Source organism: Oncorhynchus kisutch, linkage group LG17 (assembly GCF_002021735.2).
Source record: "Oncorhynchus kisutch isolate 150728-3 linkage group LG17, Okis_V2, whole genome shotgun sequence".
NCBI lineage: Eukaryota > Metazoa > Chordata > Actinopteri > Salmoniformes > Salmonidae > Oncorhynchus > Oncorhynchus kisutch.
The window spans coordinates 31528725-31544429 of NC_034190.2; the positions used below are offsets into that span (position 1 = coordinate 31528725).

A 15705-nucleotide genomic window follows, 5' to 3' on the forward strand; every position below is an offset into this window, starting at 1 on the left:
TTAATAGGGGTTAGGTGGTAGTGGTTACAGGTTGTTCAAATCAATGTTGCTGTAAAAGAATGTATTCTCAGTCAACTCACCTGGTAAAATAAGGAATAAATAAATCCAATAATTTAAAAAAGCAAGGTATAGTTGAAAGGGTTTGGGTCCAACATGTAGCTGGTAGTGCCCACTGACTGGAGTTGTAGAAACAGGGGTTAGGGTGTAGGGCAGGGTTCAGCGAGTAAAATAAATGTGCCAAGTTTTTTGTAGAAATATATACCTTTAATGTTTGGTCAAAAAACACTACAATCAACAGGAATTTAGCAAAAAAAGACCGTTTAATTTAGAACATCTGTTCCCAATTTTTCCCACGAATAAAGGTAATGTCTCAAAGTAATCAAAGTATGAATGATCGGCTATGAAAAGCCAACTGACATTCACTCCTGAGGTGCTGACCTGTTGCAACCTCGACAACCACTGTGATTACTATTATTTGACCCTGCTGGTCATCTATGAACATTTGAACATCTTGGCCATGTTCTGTTATAATCTCCACCCGGCACAGCCAGAAGAGGACTGGCCACCCCTCATAGCCTGGCTCCTCTCTAGGTTTCTTCCTAGGTTCTGACCTTTCTGGGGAGTTTTTCCTAGCCACCGTGCTTCTACACCTGCATTGCTTGCTGTTTGGGGTTTAAAGGCTGGGTTTCTGTACAGCACTTTGAGATATCAGCTGAAGTAAGAAGGGCTTTATATATAAATTTGATTTGATGAAATTACGGTTGTTTTCAAATACATCTTTTGGGGTTTAGTTGTGGTCAATTTTCACGGTATAAATTATTTATTCCCGGCCCCCGATGATCCGCCTGTTAGGGTGTACAGGGTCCAACATGTAGCTGTAGCGCCCCCTGGCTGTGGAGTTGTAGTAGCAGCAGGAACTCTTCAGGCATGGCGTGCATGGAGTGACTTGGACCAACGTTGTCATAGTAATGATGTGGCAAAGTATTTTGGGATAGATCCAGAGGGAAGGGCCAGAAGCCATACAGATGAACCTGACAAAGAGAGATCTAGACTTAGAAACAAACACACACAAACACACACACACTTAATCTCTTAGGGTAGTCGATCGCATCCGACTGATTGTGGGTTGGCTGATGACTGTATAATCAGATGCGGGATGCATGCTGTCGTTGAGGCCGGTGCAGCCATGGTCATATGTCTTCTCTGTCACTTCGCCAGGTGACACTCAGTCCTTTTTTCCTGAGCCAACTGCACTCCTTGATGGAAGAGGCTGCACCAGGTGGAACGGTCCGCCGCACCAAGTGGAACGATCCGCCGCACCAGGTGGAACGGTCCGCCGCACCAAGTGGAACGATCCGCCGCACCAGGTGGAACGGTCCGCCGCACCAAGTGGAACGATCCGCCGCACCAGGTGGAACGGTCCGCCGCACCAAGTGGAACGATCCGCCGCACCAGGTGGAACGGTCCACAGCAACAGTCCAGAGGGAGGCAGGGTTTATCCCACACTTTAGTGAAGTCTTCAAGTGGTCCTTTAGATGATTTTTCTGACCACCTGCAGAACGACAGCCCAGTTGTACGTGTCATTCACGTACTGAAGCTCAAGGACTCGTTCAGATTCAAGCTTTGTGCTAGCTGCTACTAGAGTCCCAGTGTTGCTCCAGAAATAACAGAAGCACGGTATATATGATCTTCAAAACAACATCTGTTCATGGCCTTTATGGACCTCTCCTAAGCAGAGGTTTAGACATAGGTGGGCCTGGGTGGACACAGACCCACCCACTGGGGAGCCAGGCCCTGCCAGGCTCATCCAATCAAATTGAGCAAAAAACTAAAAATAATACATTATTATTACAAAAATACTCCTCAGTCAAAATTTCTGCAAGCCCACCCACAAATGAATTTCTGGCTACGCCCCTGCTCCAAAGCCTTGAGCAAAGTAGACTGTGAACACCTTTGGAAGGTTTTTCTGCAGTATGGCTACCCTGGGAAATTTGTCAACATCCTGTGTCAGTTCAATGGGGGGGTGATGGTCAGGGTAACAATTGGCGGTCAGGAACCCTTCGGAGTAGGCACTGGTGTGAGGCAAGTGGCGTGTGCTTGAGCCGGTCCTATGTCTTCCTCCTTTGTGTCCCAACACTGCTGGCACAAGGACATGGAAACGTAGAGTGGGGTGACCCTAGACTTCAGATTGGACAGAAACATCTTCTGATGCAACACACACACATACTAACACCTGTTCACAGATCTCCAGAGCGGTGCTGGCCAGCATCAGACCAGTAGAGAGCCGTGGGGCTCGTTGCCCTCGACGATGCCAGAACCTGCCCAGCTCAAACAGGTAGTCTGGGTGGAAGAACACCACTTTCTGTTGGGGGCGGGCCTTACGGAGGGCTTGGTACACCTGGGACAGAACAAAGACTGATTAATGACATAACTATCTACTCTCCTCCCCCCAGGATCAAAATGTTAATTATCCATTTTGTCATTCTTAAAAAGTCTACCCGAGCCCAGACCTTGCCCTAGTAACTGATTAAAAAAAAAAACGGTACATTGTATTGTGTCCTGTCGGGCCCATGCCGGGTCGCAGTCTCATCTCATGAAGCAGCTCACCTTGAAGCAGGGCCTGGTCCCAAAAGCAAAGGAGAAGGCTGGGAGAAGTAGATGGGCATGACCGTAGACTGACAGGGCTTCCGCCAGGGGTCCAGGGTTCAGCTGGAGGCCAGGGTACCTGAGTACAGGTGAGTGAGGAGATGGGGGAGGGGAGGGGAGGAGTGAGGAGATGGGGGAGGGGAGGAGTGAGGAGACAGGTGAGGGGAGGGGTTAGGAGACAGGTGTGAAGTGGAGTTAGGAGGCAAGTGAGGGGAGGAGTTAGGAGACAGGTGAGGCGATAGAAGACAGGTGAGAGGCAGGGTCGATGTTAGTGGCAGTTCGAATGTCTAGAATCGACTTGATGACAAAAATCTATTTGAGTTTGTGAAATCATGTTCAAGGCAGAGACAGGTGAGAATTCATCATATATATAGATTATGTACAGTAAAAGATTGGACACACCTACTCATTCAAGGGTTTTTCTTTAATTTTACTATTTTCTACACAGCTCAAATAAGCAAAGAGAAATTAAAGTCCATCATTACTTTAAGATATGAAGGTCAGTCAGTACAGAACATTTCAAGAACTTTGAAAGCTGCTTCAAGTCCAGTCGCAAACACCATCAAGCGCTATGATGAAACTCTCATGAGGACCGCCAAAGGAAAGGAAGACCCAGTTACCACTGCAGAGGATAAATTCATTAGAGTTACCAGCCCAAATAAATGCTTCACAGAGTTCAAATAACAGCCACATCTCAACATCAACTGTTCAGAGAAGACTGCGTGAAATCAGGCCTTCGTGGTTGAATTGCTGCAAAGAAACTCGTACTAAAGGATACCAATAAGAAGAAGAGACTTGCTTGGGCCAAGAAACACAAGCAATGGACATTAGACCGGTGGAAATCTGTCCTTTGGTCTGATGAGTCGAATTAGATTCTAAAACCTTTTCTAAATTAAATATTGATGCCTATAAGCTAGATAAAGAAGGCATAAATATTGTTTCTCACACAAACTTCCCTTATTTACATATTATTTATCTTTGATTTTAGGCCACCCTCTTTCAACAACATTTCTGAGTTTTCACAATTTCCTGGGAATCACCAAGTCTGACACAAGGGAAAGCAGCTCCTTCCCCTCTCAAAGGTATGCTAACTGCATCCTGTGTTGCTTGGCGACATCTCATCGAAGTTGTAACAGCTCAGCCGTTTGGAGCCAAAGCCTGTTCACCCTGCTATCATCCATAAGGCGAGGTCAGTACAGGTGCATCAAAGCTGGGACCGAGAGACTGAAAAACAGCTTCTGTCTCAAGGACATCAGAATGTTAAATAGCTATCACTAGCCGGCCTCCACCCAGTACCCTGCCCTGAACTTAGTCACTGTCACTAGCCGGCTACCACCCGGTTCCTCAACCCTGCACCTTACAGGCTGCTGCTCTCTGTACATAGACATGGAATCACTGGTCACTTTAATAATGTTTACATACTGTTTTACTAATTGAATATGTATATACTGTATTTTACTGTATTCAAGTCAATGCCACTCCGACATTGCTCTTCCTAATATTTATATATTGCTTTTAAATTGTGTCTGTTGTGAATTGTTAGATACTACTGCACTGTTGGAGCTAGGAACACAATTTCACTACACCTGCTACCAATACAATTTCATTAGATGTCATTGCTGCCAAACGTTTTTAACTTACATTGACTCAGGGGGTTTAATACTTATCTAATATACTAGCATTTCATTTTCCATTAATTGTAAAAAAAATAAAAAAATAAAATCCACTTTGACATTACAGAGTATTTTGTTTAGATCGTTGGCAAATATGTCCTTGATGAGCTATTTGGCCTTCCTGTGACATCGGGTGCTGTAGGTGTCCTGGAGGGCATGCAGTCTGACCAGGTTATGCGTTGGGCAGACCCACCACCCTCTGGAGAGCTGTGCAGTTACGCACGGTGCAGTTGCCGTATCAGGCGGTGATACAACCCAACAGCATGCTCTCAATGGTGCATCTCTAAAAGTTTGAGAGTCTTACGGGCGAAACCGAATTCCTTCAACCTCCTGACGTTGAAGAGGTGCTGTTGTCAGTGATGTGTACGCTGAGGAACTTGAACCACTTCTCCACTGCGGTTCCATTGATCTGGATGGGGGCGTGCTCCCTGTGCTGTCTTCTGGCACCACTCCGCCAGGGCCCTCACCTCCTCCCTGTAGGATGTCTCGTCATTGCTGGTAATCGGGCCTATCACTGTTGTGTCGTCCGCAAACGTTATGATTGAGTTGGAGGCATGTGTGGCCAACCAGTCATGGGTGAACAGGGAGTGCAGGAGGGGTGCTGAGCATGCACCTTTGTGGGGCCCCTGTGTTGAGGATCCGCATAGTGAAGGTGTTGTTTCCTACCTTCCCCACCTGAGGGTGGCCTGTCGGGAAGTCCAAGACCCAGATGTAAAGGGCGTGTTCAGACCCAGGACCCCTAGCTTAATGATGAGATTGGAGGGTACTATGGTGTTGAAGGCTGAGCTATAGTCGATGAACAGCACTCTTACATACTGTAGGTATTCCGATGGCAATTGCATCATCTGTGGATTGGTATACAAATTGAAGTGGTCTAGGGTGTCAGGTAAGGTGGAGTTGATATGATCCTTAACTAGCCTCTCAAAGCACTTCATGATGACAGAAGTCAGGGCTATGGGGCGATAGTCATTTACTTCAGTTACCTTTGCTTTGTGGGGTACAGGAACAATGGTGGACATCTTGAAGCAAGTGGGAACAGCAGACGGGGATAGGGAGAGATTGAATATGTCCGCAAACACTCCAGCCAGCTGGTCTGCGCATGCTCTGAGGATGCGGCTAGGGATGCCGTCTGGCTGGTTTTCCCTTTGTAATCCATTCTTTTGTGGAGTTCCTGCCACATGCGTCTCGTGTCTGGGCCGTTGACTTGCGACTCCACTTTGTCTCTGTGCTGACGTTTGCCTGTTTGATTTCCTTATGGAGGGAATAACTGCACTGCTTGTATTCAACTGTATTCTCAGTCCCCTTGCTGTGGTTAAGTGCGGTGGTTTGCGCTTTCAGTTTTGCCCGAATGCTGACAACTATCCGTTTTTTGGTTTGGGTATGTTTTAATCGTCACAGTGGGAACAACATCTCCTATACACTTCCTGATGAACATGGTCACCGTGTCAGTGTATACGTCAATGTTATTCTCGGAGGCAACCCGGAATATATCCCAGTCTGCGTGATCAAAACAATCTTGAAGCATGGATTCTGATTAATCAGACCAGTGTTGAATTGACCTTAGCACGGGTAATTCCTGTTTGATTTTCTGCCTATAGAAAGGGAGGAGCAGAATGGAGTTTTGATCTGATTTGCAGAAGGGGGGGTGGGGGATGGCCTTGTAGCCATCCAGGAGAGAGTAACAATGGTTGAGTGTTTTTGAAGCACAAGTACTACAGACAATGTGTTGATAGAACTTCCGTAGCATTTTCCTCATATTTGCTTTGTTAAGGTCCCCAGCTACAGTAAATGCTGCCTCAGGATATGTGGTTTCCAGTTTGCACAAAGTCCAGTGTAGTTCCTTGAGGGCCGTCGTGGTATTGACTTAAGGCGGATTATACATGGCTCTGACTATAACCGAAGAGAATTCTCTTGGGAGGTAATATGGTCGGCATTTGATTGTGAGGTATTCTAAGTCGGGTGAAGAAATAACTTGAGTTCCTGTACGTTATCACAATCACACCATGAGTAGTTAATCATGAAACATAAACCTATGCCTTTCTTCTTCCCGGATAGTTATTTATTCCTGTCTGAGCTATGTACTGAGAACCCAGCTGGCTGTATGGATGGGGACAGTATATCTGGAGAGATCCATGATTCTGTGAAACAGAGTATGTTACAGTCCCTGATGTCTCTCTATAAGGAGATCCTCACCAATGAGCTTGTCTACTTTATTGTCCAGGGACAGAACATTAACAAGTAATATACTCGGAAGTGGTGGATGGTGTGCACGTCTCCTGAGTTGGACTAGATGTCCACTCCGAATACCTCTTCTCCGCCGGCGGCGTCTTGGAGCAGCCTCTGGGATAAGTTCAATTGCTTTCGGGGGATACGAACAAAGGATCTGATTCGAGAAAATCGTATGTCTGGTCGGAATGCTGGTGAGTTACCGCTGCTCTGATATCCATAATTTATTTCCGGCTGTATGTAATAACACAAAAAACGCTCTGGGCTAATAATGTAAGAATAATCTGCAAATATTGTGCAATCCAGGTGTGCAAAGCTCTTAAAGTTGCTTAGGAGCTAGCAGCAAAGCTGTCATGTCTGTCGGCGCCATCTTAAAGTGACTCAGTCAGTAGTGAGTTTTTCTCTCTAAGAGCTTTGCATACCTGGATTCCCGATTATTCTTTAAAAAATACTTCAAGCTCTGTAAAGTTGGTTGTTGATCTTGGCTAGTCTTACCATAGATTTTCAAGACGATTTAAGTCAAAACTGTAACTAGGCCACTCAGGAACATTCAATGCTGTCTTGGTAAGTCGCTAAAGTGTATATTTGGCCTTTGGTTTAGGTATTTATCCTGCTGAAAGGTGAATTTGTCTCCCAGTGTCTGTTGGAAAGTAGACTGAACCAAGTTTTCCTCTATGATTTTGCCTGTGCTTAACTCCATTCCGTTTCTTTTTTATCCTAAAAAAACTCCGTAGTCCTTAACGATTACAAGCATACCCATAACATGATGCAGCCACCACTATGTTTAAAAAAATGGAGAGTGGTACTCAGTAATGTCTTGTGTAGGATTTTCCCCAAACATAACACTTTGTATTCAGGACAAAAATCTAATTGTTTTGCCACATTTTTTGCAGTATTACTTTTGTGGCTTGTTGCAAACAGGATGCATGTTTTGGAATATTTTTATTCTATACAAGCTTCCTTCTTTTCACTCTGTCAATTAGGTTAGTATTGTGGAGTAACTACAATGTTGTTGATCCATCCACAGTTTTCTCCTATCACAGCCATTAAACTGTAACGTTTTTAAAGTCACCATTGGCCTCATGGTGAAATCCCTGAGCTGTGTCCTTCCTGTCCGGCAACTGAGTTAGGAAGGACGCCTCTATCTTTGTAGTGTAATTAAAAACTTAAATCATGCTCAAAGAGATATTCAATGTCAGTTTAACAATTAAAAAAAAAAAATGTTTCTACCAATGGGTTCTCTAATGCACATAGAGTGAGTCCATGCAACTTATTATGTGACTTAAGGACATTTTTACTCCTGAACTTATTTAGACTTGCCATAAAGAAGAGGTTGAATACCTATTGACTCGAGACATTTCAACTTTTGATTTTTTATCCATTTGTAAACATTTTGAAATACGTAATTCTGCTTTGACATTATGGAGATGTTGTGTAGGCCAGTGACAAACAAATTTAAATTTAATCCATTTTAAATTCAGGCTGTAACACAACTACATTTGGAAAAAGTAAATGTGTGAAACAAACCAATGCCTGGCTTGAAAACAAAAATCTAAACAAATAATCCATAGTATGTAACACTTGCATATATATTTACAACTAAAAAGCAAATGCGACACATCACTTTATCTAGCTAGCAAGATAGCGAGTTACAGTAGTTAATGTAACTAGCTATGTCCTACCTTTTCAACAGATCGGTTTTGAGTCCCTTAGCTAGCTAGCAAGCTCTCTCCAATTTGTCAACGCAATACAAGGTTTACTTTCAACACTCGTCTTGGCCCAGACTCTATCGTTTACACTTTTTGCCTGTTGGCTCTCCGATGTTCCCTGTTTCTTTGGGTTAGATGGGGTCCGAGCTGCCTGGGACAGGTTGTGTGCTAGCCGTCCTTGCTATATTGTCATCGACGTCCCATTCATATCCATTTGAATCTGTCTGAGCTGGCACCGCCTCCAAAAACTTGTCATTCATTATGCGCAGCAGTAAATCTGGCATGACAATCCAAACCAACAGGGAGGCGCAATATTGTTACTGTTGAATCACATTGGATGACAACTAGAGATTTTAAACAGAAACTAAATACAAAATATTACATATTGCAGCTTTAATCATTTCTTTGTGGATTTTGATTAGTGCTTGGGGTTATTGTTTTGCTGGAAGATTCACTTTTTGCCTAGGCTGACAGCCTCCTGGCAGAGGCAACCAGGTCTTTGGCTAAAATGTCCTGATTCTTGGTAGAGTTAATGATGCCGTTGACCCTAACAAGGGCACCAGGACCAGTGGAATCAAAATAGGCCCATAACATCAAAGATCCATCACTGTATTTTAATGTAGGTATGAGCTACTTTTCTGTGTAGGCTTCTTTTTCATGTCATCTGACCATACTGCAGCACTGACTGGTAACTGCATCAGCACTATGATTGGAACCAGTGCTTCGGTCAGATGACATGAAAATAGAGCTCTTTGTCTGTATCTGATCATGTGTATTGATAGAGTATATACCCTTTATTGATCTGGGTCGGATTGGCTGTTATGAGGTCTGTCTTCACTCCCACGTCATAACTCTTGTTGATAGGAGCCAGGTTAAACCTGTCAACAACAACAATAACAATCACACAACAGTACAAACAACTACGATCAGAAACAGCAATGTAAACGACAACATTCACATTACATTATTCAACCATACACGACCTAACAACATTCACACAATATTTTTTTATTTTACCGTTATTTTACCAGGTAAGTTGACAAGGAACACAATCTCATTTACAGCAACGACCTGGGGAATAGTTACAGGGGAAAGGAGGGGGATGAATGAGCCAATTGTAAACTGGGGATTTATTAGGTGACCGTGAATGGTTTGAGGGCCAGATTGGGAATTTTAGCCAGGACACGGGGTTAACACCCCTACTCTTACGATTAGTGCCACAGGATCTTTAATGACCTCAGAGAGTCATTACAAATAATAACTGAAAAGAGCGCCATGTACAAATTGGTGATGGACTCAGAAAGAGGTAGTGGTTTCGATAGGAAGAAATAACTTTCAAACAACATTATAAACAACTATTCACACAACGTTCCCAGAATATCCACAGAACGTTGACACACAAGATTATAAACAACAACAGTCACACATCACATCAAAGTTTAACACTACACAACAGAACTACATTGCTATAGATTACTACCAACAATGGATTGATTGATAGATAATGTTGTTGCTGATACCTGATGACATAGTCAGAATTGTCGATTTCCGCTCCACAGCTGCTGTTCTGCAGGATTCCTCCACTTCCCACCACGGCACAACGACTCAACGAACCTTTACTCCAGGGTACGGTCTATACACACACACACCATGCTGGTAAACCACGCTCGTGTGATACATTTTTGGGAGAAATGTAAGACTTGGCCACACACACACCTGTGGCAGCATCTCCCATAGTGCTTGGTCCACCTTTCTCTTCGTCCTCCTCTCTACCTCGTAGGTCAGACTCTGGTTCTGAATGGTGTTCTGTCTGGTCACCATCAGCCTATCATACGCGTTACAGCATGACCACAACTCTGTCCTGGGGTGGGGAGGGGGGGCATTATGTTTGTTTGAGGTAAACGTAAGACTGAGCAAGGTGTGTGTGTATGTGTGTCTCACCTGTGTAGTTCTCTGTGTGTGAGGTTGAGTCTCCAAGGACAGTCCATCAGATCTCTCACCTCCTGAGCGAACAATCCAATGTCTACTCTGACACACACACACACACACACACCAGCCAGGTCACTCCAGATCCAATGCAATGTTTGATGTTCGTCCACATGCCAGGAGATGCCTTCAATACCGATCACTAGCTGAAATGTTGAGCTCAATTACCATCAAGTAGTCTTGCAGCAATGTGGATGACGGATGCTCATTTTTAAAATATGTTTTATTCCCTAACCCAAAACTTACCCCTGAACTTCAGTTTAGGCATTCATTCAGATTGGTTAACTGTTAAAACACAACCTTTGGACAAACGTGGACAAATATAGAATACTGAAATCAGACCGTGTCAAACTATGAGATCTTGTTACACACAGACACACGACTCATAGATGGAGAACTTGTTGGATCAGGATGGATTGTCTGGTTGATCTGATCAGAACTACATGCACTAGCATGAAACATAGTAAGAGCGAGTCAGGCGAGGGAGAAACGACACCTCTCTCTCTCGCTCGATTAGCTGACATCATGGTGTGAGCTGACATCAAGGTGGGATCCTAATAAAATTCTAAACTCTACCTACTGTTTCATAGTAGTCATGGTCACCAGTTTCTCTCTCAGTCTCCTGCACTGCAAACTCTTCTGGACAGAGTCCAGGAACTCATCTCTGCAAAACACACATGCATGCATGCAAACACACAGTTATCAAGACTCCAATGAACATTCAACCATTTTAGCACCGAAAACCGCCCCAGCACAGAGGGCTCATTTGTAATGGCTGGAATGGAATGAATGGAACCCAGTCAAACATGTAGTTTCCATATGTTTGATATGATCCATATTTTCCATTCCAGCCATTACAATGAGCCCATCCTCCTATAGCTCCTCCCACCAGCCTCCACTGATGAGTACAGTGCCTTGCGAAGGTATTCGGCCCCCTTGAACTTTGCGACCTTTTGCCACATTTCAGGCTTCAAACATAAAGATATAAAACTGTATTTTTTTGGGAAGAATCAACAACAAGTGGGACACAATCATGAAGTGGAACAACATTTATTGGATATTTCAAACTTTTTTAACAAATCAAAAACTGAAAAATTGGGCGTGCAAAATTATTCAGCCCCTTTACTTTCAGTGCAGCAAACTCTCTCCAGAAGTTCAGTGAGGATCTCTGAATGATCCAATGTTGACCTAAATGACTAATGATGATAAATACAATCCACCTGTGTGTAATCAAGTCTCCGTATAAATGCACCTGCACTGTGATAGTCTCAGAGGTCCGTTAAAAGCGCAGAGAGCATCATGAAGAACAAGGAACACACCAGGCAGGTCCGAGATACTGTTGTGAAGAAGTTTAAAGCCACATTGTTGTAAGGTCGTTGTATGCATGGACACTTAAGGATACAGTAAGCACCTTCTCCAAACAGCTAGGGTGCCCATAACAGCTGAAACAGAGCAGTATCTAGCCAATTGCTTTGCTTTAGTCTTTGGCAGGCCTGCAATCTGGAGGCCATATAACGTAAGCCTATGTACACGGCCGAGACTGCCAAATGTGACATGATTCAGGAAACTAGGCGTATGTCGCATGTCACTACTTCACAGGAGAGCCATTTCAACGTAAATGCGTTTTTTGGCAGAAATGCATTCTGGAACATGTGAACTTTCATGTGCCTTAATAGCAAACTTGTATGCCATTTGTAAATATGAATAAAATAGTTCAATTATGAACCTAGTTGGTTAAGCCACAGAAGAAGAAAAACAGCCTTCCCACTAGCCATGATTGGTTGAGATAATGAGTGGGCTGGACATGCCGAGAGATGAGTTCAGATTGGTCTGCCATGTTGCACGCTTCTGTCTATTTGAGCTGGTCAGTATGTGTAGGTAATCCTGTCCGACGTGTCATTTAAAAAAAATATATATCATATGGCAGAACTGCATAAGTGTTGCTCCACTTTCTGGAGGACTGAGTTTTGAAATCAGTGGAATTAGAGTATGATAGCTAAGGAGATCGAGAAAACACCTGTCTCCGGATTACATCTTCAAACTAAGGGCAACCATGGCATCCGTGACAGAGATGGAGAAGCGTCCATCCATGTAAGATAGTCTAGCTAGCTACATTTCAGATATTACACCTTTCTAATTTTGTCTGAAAGTTGTTAAAGTATACTGTTAGCTAGCTAGCTAACGTTAGCTGGCTTACTGGCTCGCTAGCTAACGTTATGTGTATGATCTGTGTAGTAATATTATTCATATCTCAGAGCAATTTGCTTTGATAGCTATAGCCTAATGTTAGCTAGCTAACATTGAACCTGGTTGGTTAGCTATCTGCAGGGTAGTAACGTCATGAGTTGGGATTATGGTTCATTGTTTAGCTAGCTAGCTACATGTCTTAAGAAAAGACTCCATGCAATTAATAATTTCAATAGAATGTTGATAGACATAGCTGGTAAATTTGCTCTGATTATCTACTCCAATTTCAGAGAACTCTTGTCTGAGTGTGCCAGAGCGCAGAATAACTGATGAATTTACCAACTCTCAACACCCGTTGAATATGGTCGGTGTCAGTAAACGTTGCCAAAAAAGCGTAAATTGTTGCCAGCAGCACAGTTGCAGTCACCAACACTCGGGAAACATAAAAATAGCCTAACCAGCTGTGCTAGGTAAAATTGTCAGAGTGAGCTGTTCTCTCATTTGTGTCTGGAAGTAGCAAGCAAGCTAGCCAATGTTAGCCAGTTAGCTTGGGTGCTTGACTGCTGTTGTTAGGATCAACCCTTAAAGAGATGGGTGGGGCTAAAGCTTAAGAGTGTGTGAACGATGCAGAATGGGTGTAGACAAAGAAGAGTTCTCCAGTAGGTGTACCAAGACATTCAAAGGCCATTTTCGCAACTTTCAAATCAGAATAACTTTCCCATTGCTCCTCAACTGTAGTGTATGATATACCATTATTCTAGATATACAATTTTCTAGTCTACCTTTATCCAATGTAAAAAAAAATACAATTTCAAATGTTGCTACATAACACCGAATCCATCCGGTCGGTCACAAATCAGTGCTCCTAGCTTGCGCATATATCAGAGCAATGGTGGCCCGTCCATTAGGGTGTTAGGGGCGGTGCCCCACTTGTGATTGGTCAAAAAAAGAACAAAATATAAATATGTAAAAATAAATATATATTTTCATACTGAGTGTACAAACATTAAGAACACCTTCCTAATATTTAGTTGGATTTCACAGGTGACATCAATAAGGGATCATAGACTGACCAGGTGAATCCAGGTGTAAGCTATGTCATGGAAAGAGCCGGTGTTGCTAATGTTTTGTACACTCAGTGTATATTATATAATTCAAGGATTATGATTAAAATGTCCATAAAAGTGTGGTTAATTTGTGTCCATTTTATGGTTTCAATACAAGCTGTTAATTTACCTACTGCTCTGCCATCAGCAGACCTGCCACCCAGTGCTTGGATTGATGGCACTAAAGAGCAAATCGCAATGAACTGGTAAATAAATAATCATGACAGTCCATTGGTAGCTTGGGCCCTGAGCCCGACATCCATATCAATCAGAGAGAGGGATACACTAACTGGAACCTTCTCACCCCCCATGGCTCTGTGCCGAAATCGCAAGAATGTTATGTAAACACCAGCCCGAGAGGCTTGTATGAAACCCAAATAAAAAGGTAGTGACTTTGTCAGCTGCTACAGAATCACACAGTGTTCACAGAACGCCATCAATACGGTACAACAGTGAATAATCATAAGTGTGTCTTCAGTTATTGTCTCCAGTCTGGCATTAATCATTAACAGTCAGCTTCAAGCCTAGTGACCATGATCACGCACACTGAGAGTCACAAACAGAACACGGGAAATTGTGTATTACAGAAAGTTTAAAAAATTGTGTTGATCACATTGTGTTGATCACTCGAAACTAAATCACTCTTAAATGTCCCCATTACACACACACACGCACATACACAGTATTACAAACGTACCTTTGGTGTTGGTAGTAGTCTATGAGCGTTATAGACAGGAGAGTTCCAGAGCAGACCAGAATGAATAGAACCAGGTAACACATTGTTACAACAGGTCACCGACTGAATGACAGCACGACGACTACACTGTCTGTCCATCAGGGAGGGAATAGAGGGAGGGAGGAGAGTCTGAGGGGAAAGGAGGAGAGGTGTGTGTTTGTGTGTCAAGTGAAATTTTATTTGTCTCGTGCGTACAACAGGTGTACAACAGGTGTAGACCTTACAGTGAAATGCCTACTAGCACACCTTTAATCAACAATGCAATTCAAGAAATAGTTAAGAATATATTTACTAAATAAACTAAAGTAAGTTAAAAAAAATCTATCAAGAAGTAACACAAGGAAATTACATAACAATAACAAGGCTATATACAGGAGGTACCGGTACTGAGTCAATGTGCGGGGGTACAGGTTAGTCAAGGTCATTTGTAAAGTGACTATGCATAGATAATAAACAGCGAGTAGCAGCAGTGGGGCGGCGGGCGCAATTTAAATAGTCCGGGTGTCCATTTGATTAACTGTTCAGCAGATATGGCTTGGGGGTAAAAGCTGTTAAGGAGCCCTTTTGTCCTATACTTGGCTCTCCGGTACCGCTTGCCATGTGGTAGCAGAGAGAACAGTCTATGACTTGGGTGACTGGAGTCTTTGACAAATCTTTGGGCCTTATTCTGACACCGCCTAGTATATAGGTCCTGGATGTCAGGAAGCTTGGCCCCAGTGATATACTTGGCCGTACGCACTACCCTCTGTAGCGCCTTATGGAATACAGTACCATTCAAAGGTTTGGACACACCTACTCATTCTAGGGTTTTTCTTTATTTTTACTATTTTCTACATTGTAGAATAGTGAAGACATCAAAACAATGAAATAACACATATGGAATCATGTAGTAACCAAATGAGTATTAAACAAATCAAAATATATTTTTTATTTGAGATTTTTCAAAGTAGCCACCCTTTGCAAAGCTGTCAAGTCAAAGGGTGGCTAATTTGAAGAAAAGGGCAGTGTGGAGTGTGATTGAGATTGCGTCATCAGTGGATCTGTTGGGACAGCATGCCAACTGGAGTGGGTCTAGGGTCTCCGGCATGATGGTGTTGATGTGAACCATGACCAGCCTTTCAAATCACTTCATGGCTACCAACGTGAGTGCTACGGAGCAGTAATCATTTAGGCAGGTTACCTTTGCTTACTTGGGCACAGAGACTATAGTGGTCTGTTTGAAACGTAGGTATTACAGACTCGGTCAGGGAGAGGTTGAAAATGTTAGTGAAGACACTTGACAGTTGGTCCGTGCATGTTTTGAGAACACGTCCTGGTAATCCGTCTGACCCCGCGGCTTTGTGAATGTTGACCTGTTTAAAGGTCTTGCTCACATCGGCTACAGAGAGTGTGATCACACAGTCTTCCGGAACAGCTGGTGCTTTCAAGCATAAAAG

The 15705-nt window shown here is 43.3% G+C and overlaps 1 protein-coding gene across 2 annotated transcripts; it reads right to left on the reverse strand.

The window, feature by feature from the left end:
* Positions 1-301: 301 nt before the first annotated feature.
* LOC109907457 (alpha-2,8-sialyltransferase 8F) lies at positions 302-14381 on the reverse strand. 2 transcript variants are annotated; one of them, XM_020505418.2, is made up of 9 exons: positions 14231-14381; positions 10821-10904; positions 10196-10282; positions 9971-10115; positions 9775-9887; positions 9046-9132; positions 2608-2725; positions 2234-2398; positions 302-1031 (listed from the first exon to the last, which is right to left on the reverse strand). In XM_020505418.2, the coding sequence occupies exons 1-9, from the start codon at positions 14311-14313 to the stop codon at positions 849-851; spliced, it is 1065 nt and encodes a 354-aa protein (XP_020361007.1). In that variant the 5' UTR covers positions 14314-14381; the 3' UTR covers positions 302-848. The 2 variants fall into 2 exon arrangements, with proteins under 2 accessions (XP_020361007.1, XP_031649411.1); XM_031793551.1 differs by lacking the exon at positions 14231-14381 and having other exon boundaries at positions 654-1031; positions 2232-2398; positions 10817-10893.
* Positions 14382-15705: the final 1324 nt, after the last annotated feature.